The 27374-nt window shown below is 38.3% G+C and overlaps 2 protein-coding genes across 2 annotated transcripts in view; one reads left to right on the forward strand and one right to left on the reverse strand.

Moving 5' to 3' along the window:
- LOC136883505 (probable methylmalonate-semialdehyde/malonate-semialdehyde dehydrogenase [acylating], mitochondrial) overlaps nucleotides 1-15805 on the forward strand; it is a 459660-nt gene extending 443855 nt beyond the window's left edge. The window contains exon 11 of the mRNA XM_067155852.2: nucleotides 15696-15805. The gene's annotated coding sequence lies outside the window, so the exon portion shown is untranslated. The remainder of the gene's footprint in view (nucleotides 1-15695) is intronic.
- A 6827-nt stretch (nucleotides 15806-22632) lies between these two features.
- The window catches only part of LOC136883268 (forkhead box protein N3), a 276711-nt gene continuing 271969 nt past the window's right edge, over nucleotides 22633-27374 (reverse strand). The window contains exon 8 of the mRNA XM_067155479.2: nucleotides 22633-27068. Coding sequence (XP_067011580.2) covers nucleotides 26765-27068 — 304 coding nt within the window. The 3' untranslated portion in view covers nucleotides 22633-26764. The remainder of the gene's footprint in view (nucleotides 27069-27374) is intronic.

Below are 27374 nucleotides of genomic sequence, written 5' to 3' on the forward strand. Positions count from 1 at the left end.
AAAGACTCCCTCTATTTCGCTAAATACCGACCCCATACTTGCTCCTTCATATAACACCCCTCCTATACTGACTACAACACGTGAAGCTCCGCCTACCGGTACCCCCTCTTCCCCTCAGCATTCCTCAGCACCTCCACAGTGTCGACAATACGCTAGAAGCAGGAACATCAAACAGACTAACGCTGCAGATACATTAGGACATATGTTACATCTTGCAAATGAGTAAGTACACATTATTCAACATATAGTTTTCAGTGATATACTCTCGACCTAATTTCCTGTCGTCAAGTTAGCTTTCCGTTTCATTCCAGATTGGCAACATGGTTTACTACGGACATCCACGTCTACATGAGGCATTTTCTGGTTACACGAAATTGTCGTCTAACCTACCTTCTTTTATTTGGATAATTTTAGCAGCGGCAAATTCTTCGATGTCTTTTAGCGCTTCTCGACATACTATGATTTTTATCCAACTTTCCAAGATGTCTTAATCTATACCGCCTCCAGTTCGACTACGTATTTTCATTACAATGTTAGAAAGAGAAAGATGTTCCACCTATTCAATACAATAATAAACTGTTACACCAAATTAATGCTGCAACATGTTTAATATGTTATGGGACCAGTTTTGACATATCTCCATGTCATCATCAGCCAATAAAAAATGGCAAGAAGTTAACACACAGAAAACATTAAAGGGTAATTGTAACACTTATGACACTTTTCTTGAAGAATTAATAATTGAAGTTCATGTAGCACTTTTCAGTGAAGATAATTGTTTGTAGATATCTTAGGTTCTTGAGCACTCTTGCTGTAGATCTTGAGATTAAAAGAGGATGCAGCATAATTCACAATTGTTTGTTATGCAAGGAATAAACTTGTTGCTAGGTAACAAATAATATGATTTTTGTTTTTGGTACTTCAAAAGGTGGGTAGTGGTATATATAAAAACTCCTAGAATATGTTGTGGGATATGAGCCTATCTGGGATATGAGCCTATCAGTACTGATATGGATTTTTTGAGATCCAAGGAAAATAAAATAAAATTAAAAATAAGAAATAAAAAACAGTGAAAAATGGTAAGATAAGTAATACTATGAGGCTCACCTTTATTTAGCCTTGCCATGAAGTACAAGAGGAAGGCATCATCATCATCATCCTTCCAAGTATTGGGCCATGTGACCCGTTACGGTCTTGCATTTTACTTTTTGCAAGACTTGAAAGCAATCGAATGTCCTTCCGACGGGTTGCTAGCCTGAAGGAAGTACAAGAGGAAGTAAGAACTGAAACTGAACATAGGTAGGGGATAGGAGGGGGTTATGGAGTGAGGGGAGTAGTTTAAGGTGGATCAGGGGGTGTTGTTGTAAGGGCAAGTAGTGCGAGAAGGTGTTGTGTATAACATGGAAGATCGATCGCCTACTTGTCAACTTGAAGCTTATGAAAACTAAGATAAGGAAGTCAAAAAGGATGTTCGGTTTTTCAGACAAATCATTATGGTTTTGGTTAGGATTAAAATATTGATCAAGGTGTATTAAACAATTTTCAGTGATATCAAGAAGAGGGCCTTTGTTTATGGTACTGATAATTTCAATGTCTTGGTCTAATGTAATGAAATGATGTTTTACATCTTGCATGTGTTGCCCTATAGCTAACATTGAAATTACCAGTACCCTAAACAAAGGCCCTCTTCTTGACATCACTGAAAATTGTTTAATACACCTTGATCAATAAGGTGAGCCTCATAGTATTACTTATCTTACCATTTTTCACTGTTTTTTATTTCTTATTGTTAATTTTATTTTATTTTCCTTGGATCTCAAAAAATCCATATCAGTACTGATAGGCTCATATCCCACAACATATTCTAGGAGTTTTTATATATACCACTACCCACCTTTTGAAGTACCAAAAAACCGGGCGAGTTGGCAGTACGCGTAGAGGCGCGCGGCTGTGAGCTTGCATCCGGGAGATAGTAGGTTCGAATCCCACTATCGGCAGCCCTGAAAATGGTTTTCCGTGGTTTCCCATTTTCACACCAGGCAAATGCTGGGGCTGTACCTTAATTAAGGCCACGGCCGCTTCCTTCCAACTCCTAGGCCTTTCCTATCCCATCGTCGCCATAAGACCTATCTGTGTCGGTGCGACGTAAAGCCCCTAGCAAAAAAAAAAAAAAAAGTACCAAAAACAAAAAACATATTATTTGTTACCTAGCAACAAGTTTATTCCTTGCATAACAATAATTGTGAATTATCCACATCATCTTTTAACCTCAAGATCTACAGCAAGAGTGCTCAAGAACCTAAGATATCTACAAAAAAAATTCTTCACTGAAAAGTGCTACATGAACTTCAATTATTAATTCTTCAAGAAAAGTGTCATAAGTGTTACAAGTACCCTTTAATGTTTTCTGTGTGTTGACTTCTTGCCATTTTTGTATCGGCTGATGATCACATGGAGATATGTCAAAACCGGTCACATAACATATTAAACATGTTGCAGCATTAATTTGGTGCAACAGTTTATTATTGTATTGAATAGGTGGAACATCTTTCTCTTTCTAACATTGTAATTATTAGTTCAATACAAATTAGCAATGAAGTTTTTAACTTTAAATATACGTATTTTCATCCTAATTTTAAATATTGGACTCTAACCTGATCCAATACTGTATCTTTTAACTGTATTGTTCTTATCCTGTGAAGCCTTAATTTTAATATTCTGTTCTCCAAACGTGATTTATATTGTTCAAGCTTTATATCAAAAAGATCCATTTCAGTATCGGGCATGGATTATTTTAAAAACAACAATGTGTGACAATTACTTTTAGATGAACATTTTAATTTTTCATATTGATTTTAGTATAAGTTCTGTTTTATTTATTATTTTTGATCTGTAATCATTATGCAACCACAGTACCAACACTTGAAAATGTTCATCAATATGTTTTATGTAAATTGTTAAGATTCCTTAGACCCGTGTATGTTTTAAGATTGAGTGAGGCTGATGATGCCCAATAAATAGTGGGCGAAACATGTACCTTTAAAATTCTGGTAATTTCAATGTGTATTTAACCACACAATAGTGGAATAACAAAAATCGAGGTGGCAGTGAATGTGTACAAACGTGTTACTGATGTGTGCCAGTTTTTACGTAAATAAACATACTTCAAGTTCTTTCTCAGTGCAAATACTGGACTAAATGCGAGTATTACGACTCAGTGTAAACTTCGAGGACTGGACTCGACATAATTTTATTTAATTAGAGTGAAATTGATTCTTTTCTGTTCTACGTGTAGAAAACCGTTAGGATATCAATAACCAACAGTTGAACATCGTAAATCAGGGAGGCTTCAAAGCCTTCCACCCTCAAAGAAATGGCTTCTTACCAAGGAAATCAGTAATAATAATAATAACTTAAATGTTTCCACCTTTTCAATACAATATATTCACAAAATTACAAAATTATACGGTACTAGTTTCGACCCATCTAGGGGTCATCATCAGCCGTATTGGAGCAAAGATCATTTGTGGCGAAATCCTAAGACAATACGGCTGATGATGACCCCTAGATGGGTCGAAACTAGTACCGTATAATTTTGTAATTTTGTGAATATATTGTATTGAAAAGGTGGAAACATTTAAGTTATTATTATTATTATTACTTATATATTGTTCAATACGGACCAAAAACATGAAATTCATAACCATCAAGGAAATCAGACCGTACATAACCTTACCGACAGCTCTACCCATAATGTTCCTAAACAATCTCAAAAAAGTTATGCTTCTGTAATGCAGTTAACACCAAAAAAAGAACAGGCTATCATTATTGATGCTCACGACAGAATCCCAATAAGAGACTATGTCCTTGCTGTAGGAAAAATAACAGATCCAGCTAACATACGTTATACATCTTGTATTTCAAACTCAAGAATTTGCATATTCCTATCGAACACAAAAATTGTTCAGGAATTGTCACTCAGTCACCCCGTAATTAAAATCAATAATGTTGATCTCACTCTCAGACCATTAATTGTCGCAAACAAGAGTGATATTATCCAATGTATGTCCTATTTTACCAAACACAGTCATTGAAGAACATTTACAACAACTGGGTATCAAACCAATGTCATCTATATCCAACCTAAAGGCTGGAATTAATATTCTGGGATTCACACACATTCTTAGCTTCCGCCGACAACTATATGTTAAACCCGACGATTTCAATAAACTACCGAATGCCCTACAAATATGTTTCGAAGTAACCAGTTATTGGATCTACACTTCGTCAGACGTTCCCACCTGTTTTATTTGCAAAGAAGAAGGCCACCTGGCCCGAGTATGTCCCTCACTACCTGAGACTCTAGAAGAAAACAACCAGCCACCTGATCAACATTCAATTTCTTCCAAGGAGGACACCTCCAACCCAGCAAATGCCACTATGAATCCTCAGCCAACTACTGACCCTCAGCAAATTATTGAATATTCTAATGACACATCATCTTCCTCTAGAAACCTCTCTGAACGGGACATCTCCTTGAACTTGAACACTTCAGTCCCAATACATGAAGTAAATAAAGAATCACTCATAACTAAGCCTCAAGGAATAAAACGACCCTTCCTTTCAAGTGACTCTTCTAATAACACTTCCAAGGCTGATAATAATTCCTTCTTAGATAATTCTTCTATCTCGGGAGATGATGAAACAGATGATGAATTTCCTGTTCTAGGATCACATAAAACCCAAGACATTAAACAGCCTAAGAAGAAACTAATGGTATTAAATCCCCTCAGTCTTGAAGAACAACTACTTCCTGTTAAGGAAGTAATAGAAGCTAATCCCTCAAATTTTACTCTTAATTTCATACAACTCAAAAGTTTATTTGAAAATACTAAAGGAACATCAGCAACAAATATCTTACCTATTGCATTATCTTACACTTCCCATGTTGAAGATCTCATAGAGACCCTGAATAAACTATACCCCTACTATCAGGACAAAAAAATTAAAAACCAGAGTACCAGACTTGTTAAGAAACTACTTACTGCCATAAACGGAGAAAGCAATATGCCTGCCCCAGATCAGACAATCCCAATAACTGATAAGGATCAAATCTAGTAAATACATCTTTAAATAGCCATCATGAATTCTTGGATACTGCAGTGGAATATGAACGGATTTTACTCTCAATACGAATATCTACAACAACTTATTAATGAACACCAACCCGAAATCATTTGTTTACAAGAAACCAATTTTCGAGATAACTACGTAGCTAATATGAGACAATTCACAGCATACCACAAAAACCGCAACAATCCCATTCATGCAAGTGGAGGGGTTGCCGCTTACATCCGTGACAATGTTCCTCAAAAAGAAATACCACTAAAAACCCATTTGGAAGCAGTAGCACTTACAGTCTTTCTAACATTTTCCCTATGCATCTGTAATATTTATTTGCCCAGCAGCCAGAAAATGGATTTAAATGAATTAGTAGATCTGACAAATCAACTTCCTAAACCATTCCTCCTCTTAGGAGACTTCAACTCCCATAACACCTGTCTCTACACTAACACAAGAGGAAGAACAATTGAATCGTTGCTAGATTCTGAAAATTTGATCCTAATAGACTCGAATGGTCCTACTCTATGATATCCAGCACGGTACTTTTAGTACTATAGATCTGTGTCTGAGCACTCCAGATGCAGCAAAACCCTTTTTGGAAGTGATCACTTTCCTATCATAATAAATGGAAACAACAAGCCCCACCCAAGTGTATGCCCAAATAAATGGAATACTAAACATGCTAATTGGCAAGAATATAATGAAAATATTAAGGCAGAGTTATATAGATTACCACCACCTACCCATTTCAAAAATTACAAGATTGACTATATTGTAAGAGAATTCACCAATATCATACTTAAAGCTGCAGAAAATTCTGTTCCAAGGACCAACAATACAACTTACAGAAAATCAGTTCCTTGGTGGAATGATTCCTGTAAAGTTGCAATTAAAAAGAAAAACCAAGCATTCTACAAGTATAAACGCCATCCCACTTTACAAAACAAATTACGGTTCCAAGAAAGTCGCGCTGCAGCCCGAAAAGTCATAAAAGAGAGTAAACGAGCATCTTGGCTGAAGTATGTGTCATCTCTTTCTCATCAGACCCCACAAAACACAATTTGGGAACACCTACGAAAAATAAGAGGGCTTATAAAACCCTCACGTATCATAGCCCTCAATAACGACTGGATCAGTTACAACTACACATCACGATATTGCAAATGCATTAACAGAGAACTTTGCAAAAATTTCAAGTGATTCCAACTATGAACAAGAATTTTTATCCTCTCGTGAAGATTGTCCTGATTTACAGTCACACATCCACTTAAGTGCTGACCAATGCTACAACGATAATATCAGTATTACTGAAGTACTATTTGAACTTAGTAGCTGTCGAAGTACAAGCCCAGGTCCTGACGATATTATATATGACTTCTTGAAAGAACTTCCTCCTGAAGGCCTAACATTCCTCACTGAAATATTTAATTTCATTTGGTCACAGAAAGTCTTTCCTGTAGCTTGGAGGAAAGCTATAGTAATTCCAATACCTAAACCTGGCTGCGACCACATGTTACCCAATAACTATCGACCAATAGCTCTAACCTGCACTATGTGCAAATTAATGGAAAAAATAATAAATAAAAGACTAAAATGGGTTCTAGAACAACAGAATTTCTTCACTGCAGAACAGTGTGGCTTCCGACAGTTTCACTCAACAGCTGACACCTTAGTAGTATTAGAGTCAGAAATCCTGGATGCCTTTCATTATGGACAACATCTCCTTGCTGTCTGCCTGGATATTCATAAAGCATATGATATGATGTGCAAAACTCACGTTATTAAAACTCTACTGCAACATAATATTAAGGGAAGCATGATCAGTTTTATCTATAACTTCCTGCAAGACCGACGCATTCAAGTTAGAGCTAATGGTGTCCTGTCCCAAGAAGTCAGTTTAGAAAATGGTGTACCACAAGGCTCAGTTCTGAGTGTAACACTATTCTTAGTAGCTATAAATGGCATCACGTCATGCGTTAACCCTCCTGTAAAAACTTGCCTCTTTGCTGATGACATGACTAGTTTTTGCAGAGGTCGCAACCTGTCAACCACCCAAACAATAATACAAAATTATCTTGAAGATATTGCCAAATGGGGAAAACACACAGGCTTTACTTTTTCTTCAACCAAAACCAAATGCATCTTATTTTCCAAACAAAAGAGTGATAGTAACTGCCCAGAATTGTACCTCAAGGGAAATAAAATTGAGATAGTAAATGAAATAAAAATACTAGGAATGACCTTTGACAGAAAATTAACGTGGAACTCCCATCTAAAAACTGTAAAAAAAGATTGCCTACATCGAATTAATGTACTCAAATCATTGGCAGCTAACAACTGGAGAGCAGATCTTCATGTATTAATGTGCACTTACAAATCTATAATTCGCACCAAACTGGATTATGGTTCTATTATATAATTCAGTTACAGCATCCTCATTGAAAATGCTTGACCCGATTCAAAACACGTCTCTCAGGATTGTCCTGGGAGCATTCAAAACTAGCCCGATCTCAAGTTTACTAATAGAAGCTAATGAACCCCCGCTTCGGACTCGTAGAAAACAACTGACTATCAACTACGCAGTGAAGATAGCAGCCTCTTCTCACTCCAGAGCACACGAGTATGTTTTTCCACGCTATCAGCCTCAACGCTATTCCTCGCAATAAAGGAGACATATACCCTTCCACGTTAGGTTTATGCAATACTTACAGGAAATTAATTATTCAGTTCCCCCGATAGCTTCAAGAACTAAAAAAGACATCACATTCCCTCCATGGAAAGCTGAACCACCACCAACAATATTAGATTTAAGTGAATTCAATAAAGAAACAACAGATGTTATCTGAAAAGTGTGAAAGTCTGCCCAGACACACTCCTATAAACATTGATGGCTCAAAAACCGAATATGGTAGCGGCTGTGCTGTTGTCCACCTCGATCATACAATGAAGTATGCACTACCAGCTACATGCTCCATATTCACATGTGAACTGTATGCTATCCTAAAAGCTATGGAATCCATAAAGAGTTCCCCCAAAAAAGAACCTTTTCTAATCCTTAGTGATTCTTTATCAACAGTAAAACTCATACAAAATGCATCATCCTCAAATACATTAGCACAAGTGTTCGGTGTAGCAGAGTCCGCAAATGAGAACACGGACAACATAATTTTAAATATCGCTGAGGAAATTGGGGTCGATCTCAGTCTAGAAGACATTGATAGGTCACACAGGGTAGGCAAAAGAGAAGGCGGTCGTCCGAGACCAATAATAGTGAAGTTTGTGTCCTATCGGAAAAGGAATGCAATGTTCACAAATAAGAAAAAACTGAAGGGCACAAACAAAACTATCCGAGAAGATCTCACTCCCCTGAGACTACAGCTTCTCCAGGAGGCAATTTCAAAGTACGGCGTAAAAAATACGTGGTCGAAGGACGGGACAGTGATAGTGAAACGAGGTGACAGGAAAATTCGGGTCACAAATCGTCAAGAACTAAACAACATTAGTTAATCATGAGCCTAAGCTAAAACTAGGCGATAACTGTAATTGAATAGGAAAATACCTAGATTTGTAAATATATGTTAAATTTAATTGATAACTTAGATTAGGCTCAACTAAATTCCAGGAAACTAGTTCAGTTAGCATTTAGAAACTGTCAAGTTGGCTTTTCTTAGGTTAAAGGAAACAAATGTCTCTAATTACAGCCTGCAAACCTCCCCTCCCCAAACGCAGACCGGTCAAACTACAACCACCCCTTCCCAAACCACTGCTGGCTGCCCCAGCGACATTCCTCCTGTACCTCCAAGCTCTCTGCAGGTGGGCCACGTGAACACACAGAGCCTTCTTTCCCATTTCACTGAATTCTCAGACATATTCTCTAACAACAACTTCCATGCCATACTAATATCAGAGTCGTGGTTGAAACCAAGTATCCCGTCTTCACTAGTACATATGGAGGGTTACGCACTGATAAGAAACGATAGAGTAGGAAAAGGTGGGGGAGGCGTAGGGATATATCTGCGCAAAGATATGAAATTCAAAGAATTACTCAAAACACCAAGTGAATTTCACAACGGGCCGGAGTTCCTATTTATTGAATTACAAATTCGCAGTGTTAAGTGTTTACTGGGTGTTGTGTATCGTGCACCGAAGACGAGATATATCGAAGACCTGGAGGAAGCACTACAGGACCTATTACCCAGGTATGAGCATGCTATTTTAATGGGCGACTTTAATTCTGACATGATAAAATGTGACTCTGCTGAATCTAGACAACTCAAAAGCATGCTTACCTCACTCAATATGACGATCCTTCCCCTAAATCCTACACACCACACAGCTACTTCCCATACACTACTGGATTTAATTATTACAAACAATACTGATAGAATGCAGACTTACGGACAACAGCCAGCTCCCGGACTTTCCCAACATGACTTTATTTACGCAACTTACTCACTGAAATGTCCCAAATATGAGCCTAAATTAATTTCCTATCGAGACTTCAAAAGCCTAAACGAAGAGGCATTCATTGAGGACGCACTTAAAACACCGTGGCACAACATACAGCTCGTACAAGACATTAACGATAAAATAACCTTGTTTAACAAACTACTTTTAGGACTGTATGACAAACACGCCCCCATACGGACTGCACGAGTGAAACGAAAACCATCACCTTGGCTGACGCAAGACATAAGGTTAAAAATGGAGGAAAGAAATGCAGCTTACAAATATTATAGAAAAAATCCAACCGCAGAAAATTTCGAAAAGTACAAAAAATTGCGTAACACAACAACTCAGACCATCAGGAATGCTAAGATACGCCACACACATGAAATCCTAAAAAATAACAGTTCTGGCAATGTTTGGAAAATTCTTCGGAACATTGGTTTGACAAAAAATAAAACCGACGAAAACAACAATGACTTGCCATTAGACAAATTAAATCAATTTTTCTGCTCACAAAATTCACATACAGACGAACGAACTAAAAGGGAAACAATCGACAGACTACATACGAAAACAAAACACGATGGAGAAGAATTTTATTTTTCACATGTAACTCTTAATGACGCCAGAGACGCAATTCATGAAATAAAGTCAGAGGCTACAGGATGTGACGGAATAAATTTGACATTAATTAAAAGACTCACTGAAATTGTTCTCCCAACAATTACACACATAATAAATACCTCACTCATGACAGGAATCTTTCCCAATATATGGAAAAGTGCCATAATACGACCGATAAGAAAAATCGATAATCCAACAAAACCCGAAGACTTTCGACCAATTTGCATACTTCCTTGTCTTAGTAAAATATTAGAAAAGGTCGTTCACAAGCAGATAACAAATTACATTAACAAACACAATTTACTCGACAAATACCAGTCAGGATTTAGACCTAACCACAGCACAACCACAGCACTACTAAAAGTTACAAATGACATTCAAGCAGGCATGGACAACGGACAAATGACTATCCTTGTACTTTTAGACCTAAGTAAAGCATTTGACTGTGTGGACAGAGAAATATTATTAGCTAAGCTACAAGCACAAAAATTTTCTTCAAGCGCACTGACGTGGCTGCATTCTTATTTAATTGGGCGGCAGCAGTGCGTTTCAGCAGGTACGAAAGTGTCACACTGGCAACAAACTGAAGTTGGCGTAGTTCAGGACAGTGTTCTAGCGCCACTGCTATTTTCACTGTACTTAAATGACCTACCAGAACATATAAAAACGTGTAAATACCATTTCTTCGCAGACGATATTCAACTTTATATACAAACAAACCCGAAAGACATCCAACTAGACATTGACAAACTAAACGATGACCTGGAAAATATAAAAGACTGGACTAAAAATAATTCTCTTAAAGTCAATCCATTCAAATCGCAAGCAATCATAATTGGATCCAAAAGTAATCATACCAAACTGAAAAGTGTTAAAATTCCCCCAATCCTATTCCACGCAACACCAATACAAATAAACGAAACAGTAAAAAACCTTGGCCTCATTTTTGACAAGTACTTAAACTGGAGGAGCACACGACGAAAATATGCCAACGAGTATTCTTTTCTTTGCACTCTCTTAAACGTTTACGGGATCTCCTTCCTCTAAATACGAGAAAGTTACTTATTCAAAGCTTAATTCTACCCATCTTCGATTATGGTGACGTAATATACAACAACCTAAACACCACACTTAACACTAAACTTCAGCGGGCTTATAATACATGCATCCGTTTTGTATTAAATATGCCCAGGTATTGCCATATATCACCTTGTCTTGAACAGCTGTCGTGGTTATATTTGGCGGAGAGAAGAAACCTTCACTCTGTTTCGCTTGTTCACAACATTCTCCGTACAGACACACCAAGTTATCTGAGAATGGATCTTAAATACTTGTCATCTCCAAACAGCATACCTACAAGGTCAGAAACCTCTTCCCTGCTGAGCTTCCCAATTTACCGCACGACCGGGTACGGCAACTCATTCATACCTACAACCATACGCTCTTGGAATTCCCTTCCGGCTGTAATTAGAGACATACATAGTAGAAATGTATTTTAAAAAACATGTTATACATGGTACATAGACTTAAGAAATTAGTATTTAATGTTTTTTTTTTTTTAAGTGACTCTCAGAAATTTTCCTTTTGTTTATAACTATTATTTAAGTTTAATTTTATAATTAATTATATGTAACTAGAAATCCTAATACTATGTAGTTTGTACAATGTAGTACATATGAGATGGTTTGGCATAACAGCAGGCTTCATAGCCTGAGTCACGCCACAAGTCAATAAATAAATAAATAAATAAATAAATAAATAAATAAATAAATAAATAAATAAATAAATAAATACTGCAAACTTACAATACCATGAAAAATAAAGGACAGCAAGTTACCATAATATGGATTCCCTCACATAAGGGAATAAAAGGCAATGAACAAGCTGATATATCAGCTAAAGAAGCAACTCGTCTTCCTGTACATGATCCAAACTTTCTAATCCCCTACACCGACGTTGCTCCTTTTCTTACTACAAAGATCCGAAAACAGTGGTTAACTGAGTGGACAAGGGAACAACCCACAAGACTCCATGATATCAGGCGTGGATCTACAGATAAATTTGATGTTTCATTCCTTCAGCGTCGAGAACAAGTGCTCATTACTAGAATACGTATAGGCCATAGCAAACTGACTCATGCTCATATCTTCTCTAAGAAACCTCCACCAATATGTGACACCTGTCAAAAAAGAAAGACTGTTGACCACATTTTACTAGAATGTCATCTATACAATCAACAAAGACAGTTGTGTAATTTAAACCAGAATAATAGAGTATGTGACATCTTCAACAAAGATACTCAGTGTAAAAACATAATTAAGTTTTTCAGACAAACAAATCTATTCAATGACATATTGTTACAAGTGAACTATGTAGGATGAGTGGAATGTAATTTTTTTGAGACTTTATTGGCGAAGTACCATATAATGTTTTATTTATCATGACTTAACCTGTACTGTTATTTGTAGAGCATAAGATAATTTAATGACCTAACCTGTACTGTATAATGTTGTAACATAGGCATTTGTAAATAGTAGAATTCTGTCTATAGTTCCTGGAAAGATCTAGAAAGTTACATAACTTTTGTACTGGGTGTGTTACTTTGTTGGTATGTGTTCTAGAAAGTGTGTTCTGTTTATTCTGGAAAAATACGACTTTCGCGATCGTGCGTATTCTAGAATGTTAGGCAAAGTTCGCAATCGAAAGTAAGATTGTGATTGGTGAGTCTAGGTGGCGATAGGGAACACGTGCATGCTGATTGGTTGCCTCCAAGGCCAGTAATTCCTATATATAGTGAGCGAGGCAGTGTTCGAATAATTTCTGTATCCTGAATTCTGTCGGTCTCGGTTTATCTGTCTGCGAGCAGCCTATCTGGATGACGTCCCTCCGGTTTTCGGGATGGCACACTCCTCGGGTAAGCACTCTTGAATTCCGTTCCTGCTAAAAATTCCGTAATGTTCTGATTTGGTTTTCATACAGGAGTCTGCCCTAACCTCGGCTAGATTCACCAAATTAGTTACTTATGACGCCTTAGTTTTTCAGCTAGACTTACCTGTTCGTTTCCGAGGCATTCCCGTTTTGTTTCACTAAAATATGTATATTGTAGTTTAATAGTATTTCCCTTGGGGTTTGCCTCTGATAGTTCTGTATCACTTTAGGTACGCTAGATTTTGGATAACCTGTAAATTGCATTGTACTACTGCATTGGTAACTGGATGTACAGTTGATTTGTAATTTGAATTTACACTGCTACGAATAACCTATGTATATCACTGAACTTATAGCTCATAACTTGGAATGTATATGTAGAATTATCTTGTAAATAATATTTTAAAAACTAAGGATCACGGTGATTCATTTCGGAATCCGCTATCTAAGCCATGTCCATGCCTTTGGTAGGTTCCCAGCCCTTCCATCTTCCTGTTTTGTCGTTCACTAGTTGGCCCTACTGATAGTTACGTACTTGTTTTGTTGGAGATCCGCGTATGCTAGCTACTGTTTTTCCGAGTGTGTAGTGTTTTCTTATATTGTGTATTGTACTCTTACCTTCCCCTTTTACTGTGTTTGCGCCTTGTTTGGTGTTACCACTGTAGTAGAGGTAACACATATAATTACTATCTGATCAATATGTACTGTTGTTATTTTTACAATTGTAACTCTATGTAATCAATGTAATAATCCTGTATGTATAATTATGAATGTCGCAATATGACTTTCTAAGTTAAAGCGACAATACATAAACTTTAATTTTTTTTTTAAAATTAAAAATAAAAAAAATAGTGGAATAAATTGTATTGAATAGGTGGTATTAAAATTACTCCTTGTATAAACTGTGATTCATTTTGACCTTTGACACCCAGACAGTGCCCATACAAATAAAGGTATAGCAACGTACCGTTTGACTGTACATCCATACATTCCAACTCCAATGAAGTGTTACAGCTACCATAAATTTGGCCAGCCCATTGAGATGTCAAATTTTGACAACCTGCAAAATGTGTGGGAAATGCAAGTATGCTGGTGTCTTCTGGCCAGAGTCCTTGGAATATCCATTATTGGAGATATAATTATGATTCCTTCCATCATTGCAGATCACATCGCATCACATTTCACAGATACGACACTGCATTCTGCCTATTTAGCACAAGGCAGAGGCACGCCATCTCTCCTTTGCCTCTAGTGCTTTGTATTCCAATAATATGCCTTTCACAGAGTGAGAATTGTGGAGTGCGCTAGTGCTATGCAGAGATACGGCTCCTGGACTGGACAAAATCCACACTCAGATGCTTAAACATTGAATGACCAATGTCTCAAGGATATCCTCATCTTATTCAACAGAATTTGGAGTGAAGAAGTGTTTCTGTCACGATGGTATGAAGCCAGGTAGGCTAACATGCCTTACAAATGGCCACTGTAAGCTACTTAAAAGGACGGTAAACTAGCACCATGTGTGGGCTATGGAAGAGAGAGATCTCTTGACTAATTACCAGTGTGGTTTTTGCTCTCATTGATCTGGCACTGGTAGGCTGGAAACTGCCATTCACGAGGCTTTTCTCCAGAAGGAACATCTAGTTTGGCCTGAAAAAAGCTTACAACACTGCCTGGCGATATCGCAAGTGGAGATTTTAGAGTAATTTACCCATGTTTATCGAGAACGTCATGGCCCTCTAGCTCTTTCAAGTCCAAGTAGGGAATGCTTTTTCTGAATGTTACGTTCGTGAAGATAGAGTACCACAGGAATCTGTACCGAGTGTCACACTGTTTGCAATTGCCATGAACAGCATAGCTCCTACTACTGGGCCCGCAGTCGTTCTATCATTGTATGTAGATTTAGTTCTATATTTCATCTCCGGAAGGGCAGCGAGCCATTAACAGAGTCGACAAATGGGTCTTGCAACATGCTTTTCGATTTTTAGCGGCATAAACTTCAGTTATACACTTTTGTTAACAGGGGTTTTTGCATCCTGAACCAGAATTCTTCTTGCAGAACAATGTCTGCAGGTTCCCGACTCATCATTTGGATAAGTGCAATTTTGTGCTATAGCTTAAATGTGATTCTTTATTACACCAAAAGAAATAAAATGAATGAATAATGTAATAATTTCTCATACTTTAGCAGATCTTCCTTTTAGTTACAAACAGCTAGAAAAATGTTCCTTGTCCAGCTTGGGCACTGCACAAAAATGTATTTATTCAGAAGTCTGTTGTCATGCACAGTGCTCAGCAAATCACAATTCATGCTTTGGTGGAGGCGTACAGGTACATTGTTTAAATCAGGATTAAACTCTCATGGAAAAGAGTACAACTGATGGGGAGATAACTGCCTCAGCCGAGCAACAGTCTCTCATCAGGGCTAGAGTCCCATAGAGCTTGGTTTTGTTTCTTTCTATTTATCAAAATTTGTATTCAAAATACCTTCATAATTGAACTTCATGTCTGTATTCTCCTGTTCTTTGTTGGTCCTGCTGTGTAAATAACGCCATTGTCCTCTGTTTCAGCTGCGGTGGTTGTGGCCGAGAACCTGTTTGAGTCTTCCATCTATAAGAGTGTACCTGAACATAATGTTTGTATTGAGACAGTGTCAATAAAATAAACATCACTAACTTCACTCTTTCTTACATCTCAGCTTGCATTGTGTTGTAAGAACATCATCAGGGTTACAAATTTATCAAGCGAGTTGGCCGTGAGCTTGCATTCCAGAGACAGTGGGTTCAAATCCCATTGTTGGCAGCCCTGAAGATGGTTTTCCATGGTTTCCGTTTTCACTCCAGGTTACGGCCGCTACCTTCCCCATCATAGCACTTTCCCATCCCTCCATCCCCGGAAACCTTCAGTGTGTTAGTATGACGTGAAATAAGTTGTGAAAGAATTTAAAAAGTTACAAAAATGGTCATTGGGCAACAAATTCTAAGTCTGAATTGTACCGACAACAAGAGAATTATTGTTGAGGGTTGGTCGGGAGAGCAACTAAACAAGGTGTCTGCTTGTGTCCGCAACAAATTATACCTACAATGCTGGTTTAGTTTAAGCCAATTTAGCTCATGGTTAAATTTTTGAAGCAAACAGTTCGGCACATTGTGGAGCAGTGTCCTCTCACTGCCTACCAGGGAAACCCAAGAGACTTTTTTCTGCTCTCACCCTTGTGTGTTGAATATGTAAATAATTTGAAACTGTAAATACTTCAAATTGTAAATATTATTTATTATTATTCTATCTATAATGTGATGTGTTAGCCATACGCTAAATAAATACCAACAATCGAAGAAGGGGGCAGTCAATCGACAGGCGGCCCAACACCGCAACCCAGGTCTTCGATTGCTAGCACAGCCACCAAAGAGATAAGAGGCGCCTCCCAGCGTGAAATCACACCAACTACTGAGGGAAGACCTTGATTCAACACCAACCCAGGTTAGGAAAGCGATAGAATCTGGGCAAAACCAATAGGTCAAAGACCATAACAGAGGGTGGAAGGAATTAAAGGATAGAGCAATTCACTACAATAACACTCACCGTCACACTTAAGGACCAAATTTTAATACTATTTAAGAAAAACAATAAGTAGGGTGGGTGGTCCAATATAAATATATAAATCAAATTGAAATCAATTGAATATTTAAAAAAAATTAATGACAAGGCTCATTTTCAAGAGAACTACCACACCAAGCGTGGTCACCAAGCAGAATGTCTACAACCTCAACCTATTAATAAGGTACAATAAGATTTTCTAAAAAGAAAGTTGCGAGATGGTCTGCTCCGTGCATCACATGGAATCCCAGGTATTTTGAACATTTCTGGTGTGCTGGTATATTCTGGTCCTCTGTGTACCATGTAGAATTGTAGAAAATGAGTTCTAATATTTCTGGACCCATGTGTCCTCAAAGGTCGACCGTACAAACAGCACCCCTCCCTATCCTAAGGAACATCCCTCTTCCATTCTTATTCCAGAATATCATAATATTCCTCACTGTTAGCAACTGCTGATTCGTGAAGATCTCAATGCCATCCGCAGTGGTGCCAAGCTTTGAAGTCGGTTATCAGTAATCCCACATCAGAAAAGTTTCGAGTCAATTTCAAAGTACGCTTCTCCCTTCTCGATAATGACACCTATGACAGCAAGCTACACTCATCTTCATAAAAACAGAACACCTTGAAAGACTAGAGATAGGCAGTTCATATTCACAGGACATGTTCATTAGTATGTTCTTCAGAAATTTCAGTCACCTAGGTTCAGTATGTGTCCTGTTGCCTAGTAGGCATTGGGTCCTTCATGGGCACTGATAACTTGTTCCATGCGTGATGGCATCGATGCGAATAAAGTGCGAATGGCGTCCTGGGATATATCCATGCTGCATCCGCCTGGTTCCACAGTTCATCTTTGGTGGTTGGCATTGGGTCACAACGCTGCACCCATCGTTTCACCATATTCCACACATTTTCTATTGGCGACAAGTCTGGTGATCGGGCGTGCCACGGCAAAAGTCTGACATCTTGTGACAACAAAAAGGCATGTGTTCGTGCAGCAACATGTGGTCATGCATTCTCCTGCTGAAATATGGCGTCTGGGGTGTCGTACAGAAAGAGTATGGCTACGGGTCACAGGATGTCATTCACGTACGTCAAACTGGTCACAGTGCCCTGGACACGCACCAGCTGTGATTTGTGATTGTACCCAATAGCACCCCACACCATAAGGCCTTGAGTTGATGCTGTATGTCATGTGCGAATGCAGTCAATATGACGCCTCTCCCCCTGTCTGTGGCAAACGAAAATCTGGCCATCATTTTCAAACAAACAGAGCCTGAATTCATCCGAAAACACTATCTGCTGCCTGCCATTCCTGTCCCCAGTGACGTCATTCCATACACGATTACAGTCTAGCATATTTATGTTCATTAGTCAAAGGCAGGTGGATAAGTGGACGATGCGCCGGTAACCCAGACTGTAATAAAGAGCGACGGACTGTCACTCCTGATAGTGTACGATGTGTTACACTGTTGCGCCAGAGCCGAGGAGGATGCAGATCTGTCCTGCATCGGATGAGGTGTCGATCTTCTTGGGGGGTTGTCTGGGTGGTGCAACCAGACCCATCTCATCGTGTTCTACGGCCTTCCGTGAACCATTCTGTACACACCCTTTGCACTGCTGACTCACTTCGTCCCACACGTGCAGCAATTTCCCGGATGGATGCATCGCGTTCTCTCGTGCCAATAATGCGCCCTCCTTCAAACTCACTCATTTGACGGTACGGTGCTCGCATACGTTTGCAAGGTATCCTTCATATCTGCCCAAGTCACACTGATCCATTACTTTCGGTTTATAGGGATAACAAGAGCTGTAGGCATATTTTACCAGTCGGTGGTGGTGCGCCGAGATATCAATGTGGACCTTACACCTGAGGGCCGACATGGTTCAAATGCTAATCATTTCTTCAGAACATACTAATGCACATATCCTGCGAATATGAACTGCCTATCTGTAGTCCTTCAAGGTGTTCTGGTCTTCATGAACATGAGTGTATTCTAAAGTACAGTATATCATACCATAAAATTTGCATATTACCCATTAGATCTGTGATAGAACATCTTTGTAGCCTGCTCCGCACCCAGTAACTGCTTGTCAGTGTAGTTTTCTTGAAACATCCTTCTCCCAGTGATGACATTTTCATCTTCTGAACCGTAAGCAATTTCAGTGTAGATGTGCTCAATGTAGGTCTAAAACTGTCTGATTTTTCCTACCAACACTGAAAACTCTTCCATGGGAAGAGTTACTCTGTAAGGGTTACTTTGAGCTACAATATTACTTAAGGTTTTACAGTGGAGGAGACTGAGCAAGTGACTGAATCCAGGAGATAGTGGGTTCAAACCCTACCGTCGGCAGCCACGAAGATGATTTTCCATGGTTTCCGATTTTCACACCAGGCAAATTAATTAAGGCCACAGTTGCTTCCTTCCTACTCCTAGCCCTTTTCGCTGTAAGACCTCTCTGTGTTGGTGTTACGTAAAGTAAATTGTTTAAAATGTTACTTGGAGAAGAGCAGGGATGAACAGGAATGCTCGAAATGAGTGGTTATTTCTCCATTTTTCTCGTTGACAATTTTCTTGTGGTGATGTTTTTCTATAATAATTTCCACTTTGACCATAACGCTGAAATCATGAAATGAAATATGTAATAACTATGGACAATCCATAATAGTTGGCATATCTGCATCCATGTTCAAAGCACCCTTGACTTCAACTGGTTGATGACCTCGTTGTGGGCAATTTTGACCAATACAAATCTCGCTCCCAAGAATGACAAATATTGTCATCTTCGGAACTCTTGTGTTCCTGGTTTTGATCTACCTAGGAGAGCCTCAACATGTGGAGACCTCCTGTGTGAATGTGGAGCTGATAGACAGGCAACTGAATATGCCCACAGTTTTAAATATTGTAGTTGCATCTAATGTGTTGAATACCCAGCATTCGTTATAAATTGCTGAGATAACTCGCCTGTCGTACTCATATTGTTTTATGAACATTTAATACGAAGCATAGTTCGCAGTCACAATTTGAAGTAGATGTTGATTCCCATAGGAACCTATGGGAACCAACATCTACTTCATTTGATGGCCAGGCATGTATTTTTTGGAAATGAGACATAGCTCTCATAGTGCATTGGCACTGCTGGTGGCTTCAAATAGCCTATGCAGTGGCCTCCACAGTATGCACTAGCCTTGCGTCTTGGGTGGTGTGCTAAATCCCAACTGACGAGCCTAACTTAGCACACGAGGGCGAAACGCAGGCAACCAAGAATGAGTTAGCTGGAAAATTTATAATGTCCAATAACGGACCATTATATTGGTATCAGTCACAATTTGTCCATTCTGATGTCATCATGCTGTCTGTTTGGTGAAAAAATCTATCCATTTTATTTATTTTTATTTATTTAATCTGATCCACGACACCCTAGATTTGCCATAAGACACAGAATAAAACACAATAACAATTTTGAAGGAAGATAAAGAAGATTAATGTTTAAAAAAACAATGATAGGTTTCAATTAACCATATTAAATGGCATGAACTCCATATAAATGGTGTCAAAGAATCAAAATTGAGTATTTGATGAGTGAGACGACTATCTCACAAGCACTTCTCGCTAGTTTATATTTTTGTCGCCATGTGACGAAAGATTTGGGAATTGTTCCCCTAGCACACGAGGGCGAAACGCTGGCAACCAAGAATGAGTTAGCTGGAAAATGTATAATGTCCAATAACGGACCATTTATATTGGTATTATAAATTTACTCATTCAGGACAAATTTCAGATTCTCTATGGGAATCAACATCTATATCATCTGATGGCCAAGCAGGCATCAATTTTTGGTGATGAGACAAAGTCTCTTAGTGCATTGGCACTGCCGGTGGCTCCGGTTAGCCTGCGCAGTGGCCTCCACGGTATGCACTAGCCGGCGTACTGGTGGGTGTGCTAGGTGCCAACTGATGAGCCCACCCTAGCACACGAGGGCCCATTTGTATGTGACTAAATGTATATCATCATCATATAGCATTCCTTTAACAACACAATCTTAATCAAAGCTTCATTATACAAATATGTATGTATGGTTCAGCTGAAGATGACCCCGTCCGTATATGAGGTCGAAACCGGTCCTATAGTTTAATATATGTAATAAAATAAGTATTGATTGGTGGAAATCCTCTCCTATTTTTTAATGGTCTCTGTTAACATTACAAGTATAAATGATAGTGAAGAAATAAAATATTTAGGGCGAAACGCTGGCAACCAAGAATGAGTTAGCTGGAAAATGTATAATGTCCAATAACGGACCATTTATATTGGTATTATAAATTTACTCATTCAGGACAAATTTCAGATTCTCTATGGGTATCAACATCTATATCAACAGAGACCATCACGATATCATCAGAATGAAGTTTACCATTTTTTATAATAATGGCATTTGATTTGTCTGCATTTATATGCAAACCTATTTCTTGAAGCAGATTTATGACAGAAGTGACTAGGATTGAAGCTGCTGCTTGGTCTTTAGCTATGATCACCAGATCATCGGCAAAGCATAGGGATGTTAAAGGTACAGTGTTAGGACTCAATTGAAAACCATACATTTCTGATACTTTGATGTCTGTGAGTTCATCAAGGATGTGGTTTATACCCCAGTTAAATAAGAAAGGTGAAATGGGATCTCCTTGCATCACTCCACATTTGATGTTTATCTTATCTGTATGACCACGAGCAGTTTGAACTTGTGTTGTGTTTTCTGTGAGAAGGTTGACTAGTAACTTCTTAATGGATCTGGGTAGTATAGAGTTCTCTATTGTCGCCTTTAAGTGATTGTGTCCAATACTATCGAACGCTTTGCTGATGTCAAGGAATACTACGCAGCCCGAAATCTTTTTCATTACAGCTGTTCGTAAAATGCCATGAACAATATTTGCGTTAATGAAAGAACCAGGGGTCATAACAAAACCTCTTTGGAACTGGTTCAAAGGAATGTATTCTCTTACAATTTTGTCAAGGATCTTACTTAATATGCGCCGAATAATGGAGCAAAAACTAATCGGTCTCTATTTGGACAGATCATTCTCTTCACCGCCTTTATGTATAAGAACAGTTCTCACTGCCTTGAGAACCTCTGGAATGAACCCACTTTCAGATATTCTTCTGATGATATGGGCTAAAATATTAGCAGCAAGTGGATCATAAACACATTTCAATAAAACCTTATCCGGACCTGGGCTAGTGTCAATTGTTATGCTCTTGATAATGAAGAAAACTAACTCTTGAGATATAGAAATTGTATCATCTAAGGTATCATTCGTATAATCAATATAGAAGTCTCTCATGCAGTCATTAGGGGTTTCAAATCTGTTCCTAAAATATCCTTCAACAACATCTTTTTCTAGTTTCAAATTATTAGTTCTTTTGTCTCTTAAAATTTTTCTAATTGCTTTCCTCCTTTGGTAAAAATAGTCATATTGAGTCAGTTCATACTCGAATTTAGCCTTCCGATGTTCACGATCATTTTTAGAGGATCTCTGTGGGTTACTGGAGGTTTTATATTGTCGGTTGTTATTTTTGTAAGTGCCTCGTTTACGAGCTTCGATATATCTAATAACTGGGCTCTTTGGACCTGGCAGTAGGTCTGTAGCTGTGGCAAGGAAGTTTACAAAATTAGTGACTTGTTCATTGAATTCAGCATCATTTTTCATGCTGAAAAATACCTAGCCATTTACTCAGTTCATCATGGTAAGGTTTATTTTTTTGCTCTCTTTGATCAGAGGTTATTTCCAACTTCGTTGACAGACCATTTTTACTAGAAATAGGAATAGGATCTGCGGGTGGAATCTTAGACTGGCTAGGTGTGGTCATAGATGGATTCAACAAGCAGGCTCTGTATTGCTCTGGGTGTGATTTACTTATATGTATCTTAAGACCTTTATACAGTTGCCCGCAAAATTGACATTGTGTTCTGTTATCAGTGGTACTCTTATTGGTTTCATTTGTAGCCACAGTATAGGATGTATAACCTCGATAATATAGTTACAGATTATATTTGTCAATGATGATAACTTATTAGGCCTGTAGACACTATTTCTAAGAAACTAGAATATATCAGAAAGTAGGGATGTGTAAAATACTTCGCCTTGTAAATGCAAACAACACTCAGTTTCTTTTCTCGGAATAGACAAATATCACGCTGAGTCCTATTTTTGTCTGTGACAGAATCACAGGAAAATAGATGGGTGGAATTTCATGAAAGTTGGTATTCATGTCTAGGGCTTAAAACTACATCTCAATGCATTTTTTTTTATGGCTGGTTTTGCAGTGAAACTGCTCAGGATAACATTTATTTAGAATACTATTTACAAGCTTTTTTTGTCTGTACTTTCTTTTGATAGTGAAAAATAAGAGAAATACCAGTGCTGGTCAGGCGAAAGAGCCGATAACTAACATCTACGCTTCGCACATCACTTTCTACTTTGTTTTTATACCGGAAGGACAGGGCTAGAGGGCGACGAAGGGAGTAGCAACAACATCAGGCATCAACAGAAATGTAATCATGCTCATGCTAAGTGAACACGTCACCTCAGGAGTCATTCTTCTGTACTTGGGTAACAATTCAATGTGCAAAAACAATAACAACTTATATTTAATCAACAATCATACAGGTGAAACGTAATTAAGGAAGATGTTTTGAAAATGTCTAAAAAACATCTGATCTTTTATTATTTGATAATGTAACACCGATGGAGCCTTCTAAATTAGGAACAATATAGATTGTACATTCCTGAGACATTCACAGCTATTGCAGCAGGAACCAAGATATCAATTTCTTACTCAATGTTGAAGAATAGGCCCATCTGTGATCCTCCAACACGGAATAGCTTTTCACAAAGTGAACAAAAAGGTTGGGGCTGAACCAGTCTTTGGTAGATTATGTACAAATATATCGTATACCTATAGATACAGCATTTGTAATTGGCATTAAAATTAGGAATACATTTCAGAAGTTTCACTTTCCATAATAAAAAGAACTGGTATAAGTGTGTGGAATTATGCAGTAGCACGCAAGAATGAACGTGCTTTAGTAGTCTGTACACAGAATCTGTCTTAAGTATCGTCGTGCATAACATAATTTAGGGCAGCTAGTCTCAAGAAGGAAGGAGGCTCGGAAAGTCCCAGAAACCAAAACTCTCTGCAATGGACCTACCTTACTGAATGATATTGATATTGGTGTGTCTCAGCATGAAACACGTCTCATTTTCTCTGCTTCAAGAGCAAGAGCTAAATGTATAGCATCCTTGCCATCCACCCACCGGACCAGGCTTCACAGGTTCTGGCACTTAAAAGTGTAAAAATCTAATTTATAGCAAATGGAAGCTCAGATCTCCAATGGGATAGCTAAATACAGATATGCAAGTATATTTCCAGCACCTTTCCATCTTCTTTTATCCAACCACTGTGTTCTAACATTGGTTTCTTCTAATTATACTATTCTTGATCATTTCCAACCGCCCTTCTTCCTTCTATCTTAGTCTCCAATGTCTACTTTCTTACTCTCTCCTCTCTTGACACGTTAGTATACATATTTGGAATGTGCAAAGCAACAAATTCATATCAAATATCTAATGATCGTGATTAATTCCTGGGTGTTGATGACAGAAATACTGCTGGAACATGTTCTGTGAAGCAGCATGAAAAACCCTCACACAAAAGACTTGCTGATAACAACATGCTAAATAACGAACATTCAGTCAAACACTCAACAACACTGATTAAATTTGAAACTCTTGGCACAAATTCATTTCCTTCATTAATAAACTGAGGTAATTTGAAACTCCACACTCATGTATGCCAAAAGAGTACCCCATTTCACATGCAAGCTGCCAAGTACTTACAGAAAACACGCATGTATATACAGGCATTTTTATACTGGATGGAAAAGGCTAGAAAGAGCGAAGTACATCAGAATCTTCAACAAAAGCCAAAAAAAAAATTTTGAATTCTATTAAAATAAATTATGAAAACTAATGTCCTCAAATGGAATCTATAATTTTAAAAAAAAAAAAAGGCATTTCCATCTTCAGGTGTTGCTGAGCATCAAAATTAAGATTATTTCAAAGAATGGTATAATAAAACATGTGAGCCTTATAGATAAATAAATAAATAAGTTTATTAATTATTGTCACATTCCTATTTTGCCTACCACCCATCTCTGACACGCAAACCTTCTGCTGATCTAGTGTTTATACCAACCACCAATTGCCTGTCGGTTATTTCAGTAACGAAATGCCATTCTCCAAGAAATGTTCATTTTTAAATCTAACTGTAGAAGTTTTGACAAAATACTGAACCCTTGTTTTTCTTAGTAATCTAAGAAAAGTTAATGCATCAAACAAGAGGAAGCTAGGAACGAGAATGTAAGTGTTCAAAATGCTCGCGGACAATAGCATTCCTGGGGACGGATATTCGACCCTGATGTGGAAAGCTTGGAATAAAGAGAAATTGAGACCAGTATAACACAGCATGTGAAGAAGAGCATCCATCGTCAATTGTCATGACCTAGAGTGATGGTGATATTGATCAGGAAGTGCAGCATGGACCGACCGACCACGTGGTTTGGGTCCTGCAGCTGTGAGATGGTGGATTCAAACCCCACTGATGGCAGCCTGAAGATGATTCTCTACTGATTCCTATTTTCAAACCAGGTAAATTCAGAAACTATACCTTGCTTCTTTCCCAGTCCTGGCCCACTTGTCTGAGTCTGTGCAAAATACAAACAATAAAAGATAACTTAAGAAAGCTTGGACGCAAAGGCCTCTTAGATGTACCATTCCAGTTCACCTGTCCCGTGGTACTGTATGGGGCTGAGAGTTGGCCAGTCACACACTATAGAGATGTCTCTTAGAATTTCTCTCCTTGATCACGTAACCAATGACATGATCCAGCAAAGAACGGGAGTTGCAGGAAGGGCTGACCAATACCATCTTTACGGTGCCTACAGACCCAGGGCCAAGACACTAGTCATCGTTCAGCTCAAATCCAAAACTGTAAAATGGTGGTCATGTCAAAGAAGGTAGGAAGGCGACACACAAAGTATCCTTAGCTTAGAAAGAACTTCTAGTGGCCAGTGGAATGAAGGGAATTGTTACCTTATATGTTGCCAGAACTGGCATTAAAGGTCATTCAGGTCTAGACTAGAACAGAATTAAATCTTCTTGAGACAAATTTTAAATGGAATCATTCAAGGAAATAATCTTAATTTCTAGTAAATGGTTTTTATTATAACTCACTACTATTATTACTAATAAACTTGCAATCTAAAGTAAACTCATCAGATAAACTTATTGGTATTTTCAGAATCTAACGCAGGTCAGAAAAATGAAATCTCAAACAAATCATCATCTGCAAAAGACCACTAAAAATTTCAGAAACAAAATTGTGCAGAAAAATGTCCAGTGACAGAATTATGAGTCCATAACAGGAACTCTATACAACCGACCAGCAACATCATCTTGGTTCATCTAGCAATTTTCTGTGGTAAAAGAAATATTTTTATCAAAGCTCAATCACAAGTGACAGAGTAAAACATTAACATATTATTCAACCTATAAAGCAGGACTCTCGATAGAATGTCTGAGTAAGATCAGATACAACTGGAGGGAAAAACTAAAGGCAGTTATGACATAACTACTGCTTTTATCTAAAGTTTCTATTTCAATTAATGGACAGTTGGAATTCTGATGACAAAGCTACGAGTGCATCACGACAATATGTGTCAAGAACCAATACTGGAGGTGCTCACAAATGAACTTTGACTTTTACCCTTTCATTTTAATATAAACTTCAAACAATGAGATTCCATTTTTCTGCCCAATCAGAAAATTCAGTTTGTCAGAAAATTGATGAGAAAAAAGGAAAAACCCACACAAATATCAGTGGTGCTGTTTCACACCCTACTTGTTGGTCCTAGACCACTTTAGCAATGGTTCCTGCATCTAGGAAGTTGTTGATGTTGACCGAGCCTTTCTTGTGTGAGCAACTCGCTACCGACACTCCAGCTGGCAGCACCTGCTCTTCTTCACCAGGCGAATCGAACGCAAGCATCGTGGACGAAGTCCAACTCCACCTTTGCGTCTCCTGCGACCCCGTAATGGTGCGCGAGACGTTGGGGTCTTGGAGGCGATCTCTGAAGGAGCAGTCTGGAACTCCGAGGATCGCGATTTCTTGGGGGTGGCTATGCCTGCAAGTTTCAGCAGAGCAGCAGCGCCCTCTGCAATCTTACGCTGCTCTTCAGCGGAATCGAACAGCAAGGAAGGCTTGACTCCGTTCACCACCAGCTGCTTGGGGCTGCAAGTATGAAAGTATTATATCGTTAGATATTCTTCTTTATCATGCATTAGTAAAGACAAGTTTTCACATGGTCATCATCAAATTAACATTTTTCTAATGGTTCAAAAATGTCCATTTTTTTACATTTTCACTGCTGCGATCGAGTATACTCAAGCCGGACTTTGTGCCACCAGTGCTGCAGTCGAATATACTTGAACTGCGTTTAACTGTGTTATATGCTTCTACCATCTATTAGTCACAATTTAAGGTAAGTAGTTTATATTATTTCCACGAGTAGTTCTGCAGGAAAAAGTTTTTCTTTTG

This window comes from Anabrus simplex, chromosome 11 (genome assembly GCF_040414725.1).
Source record: "Anabrus simplex isolate iqAnaSimp1 chromosome 11, ASM4041472v1, whole genome shotgun sequence".
NCBI classification, from domain to species: Eukaryota; Metazoa; Arthropoda; class Insecta; order Orthoptera; family Tettigoniidae; genus Anabrus; species Anabrus simplex.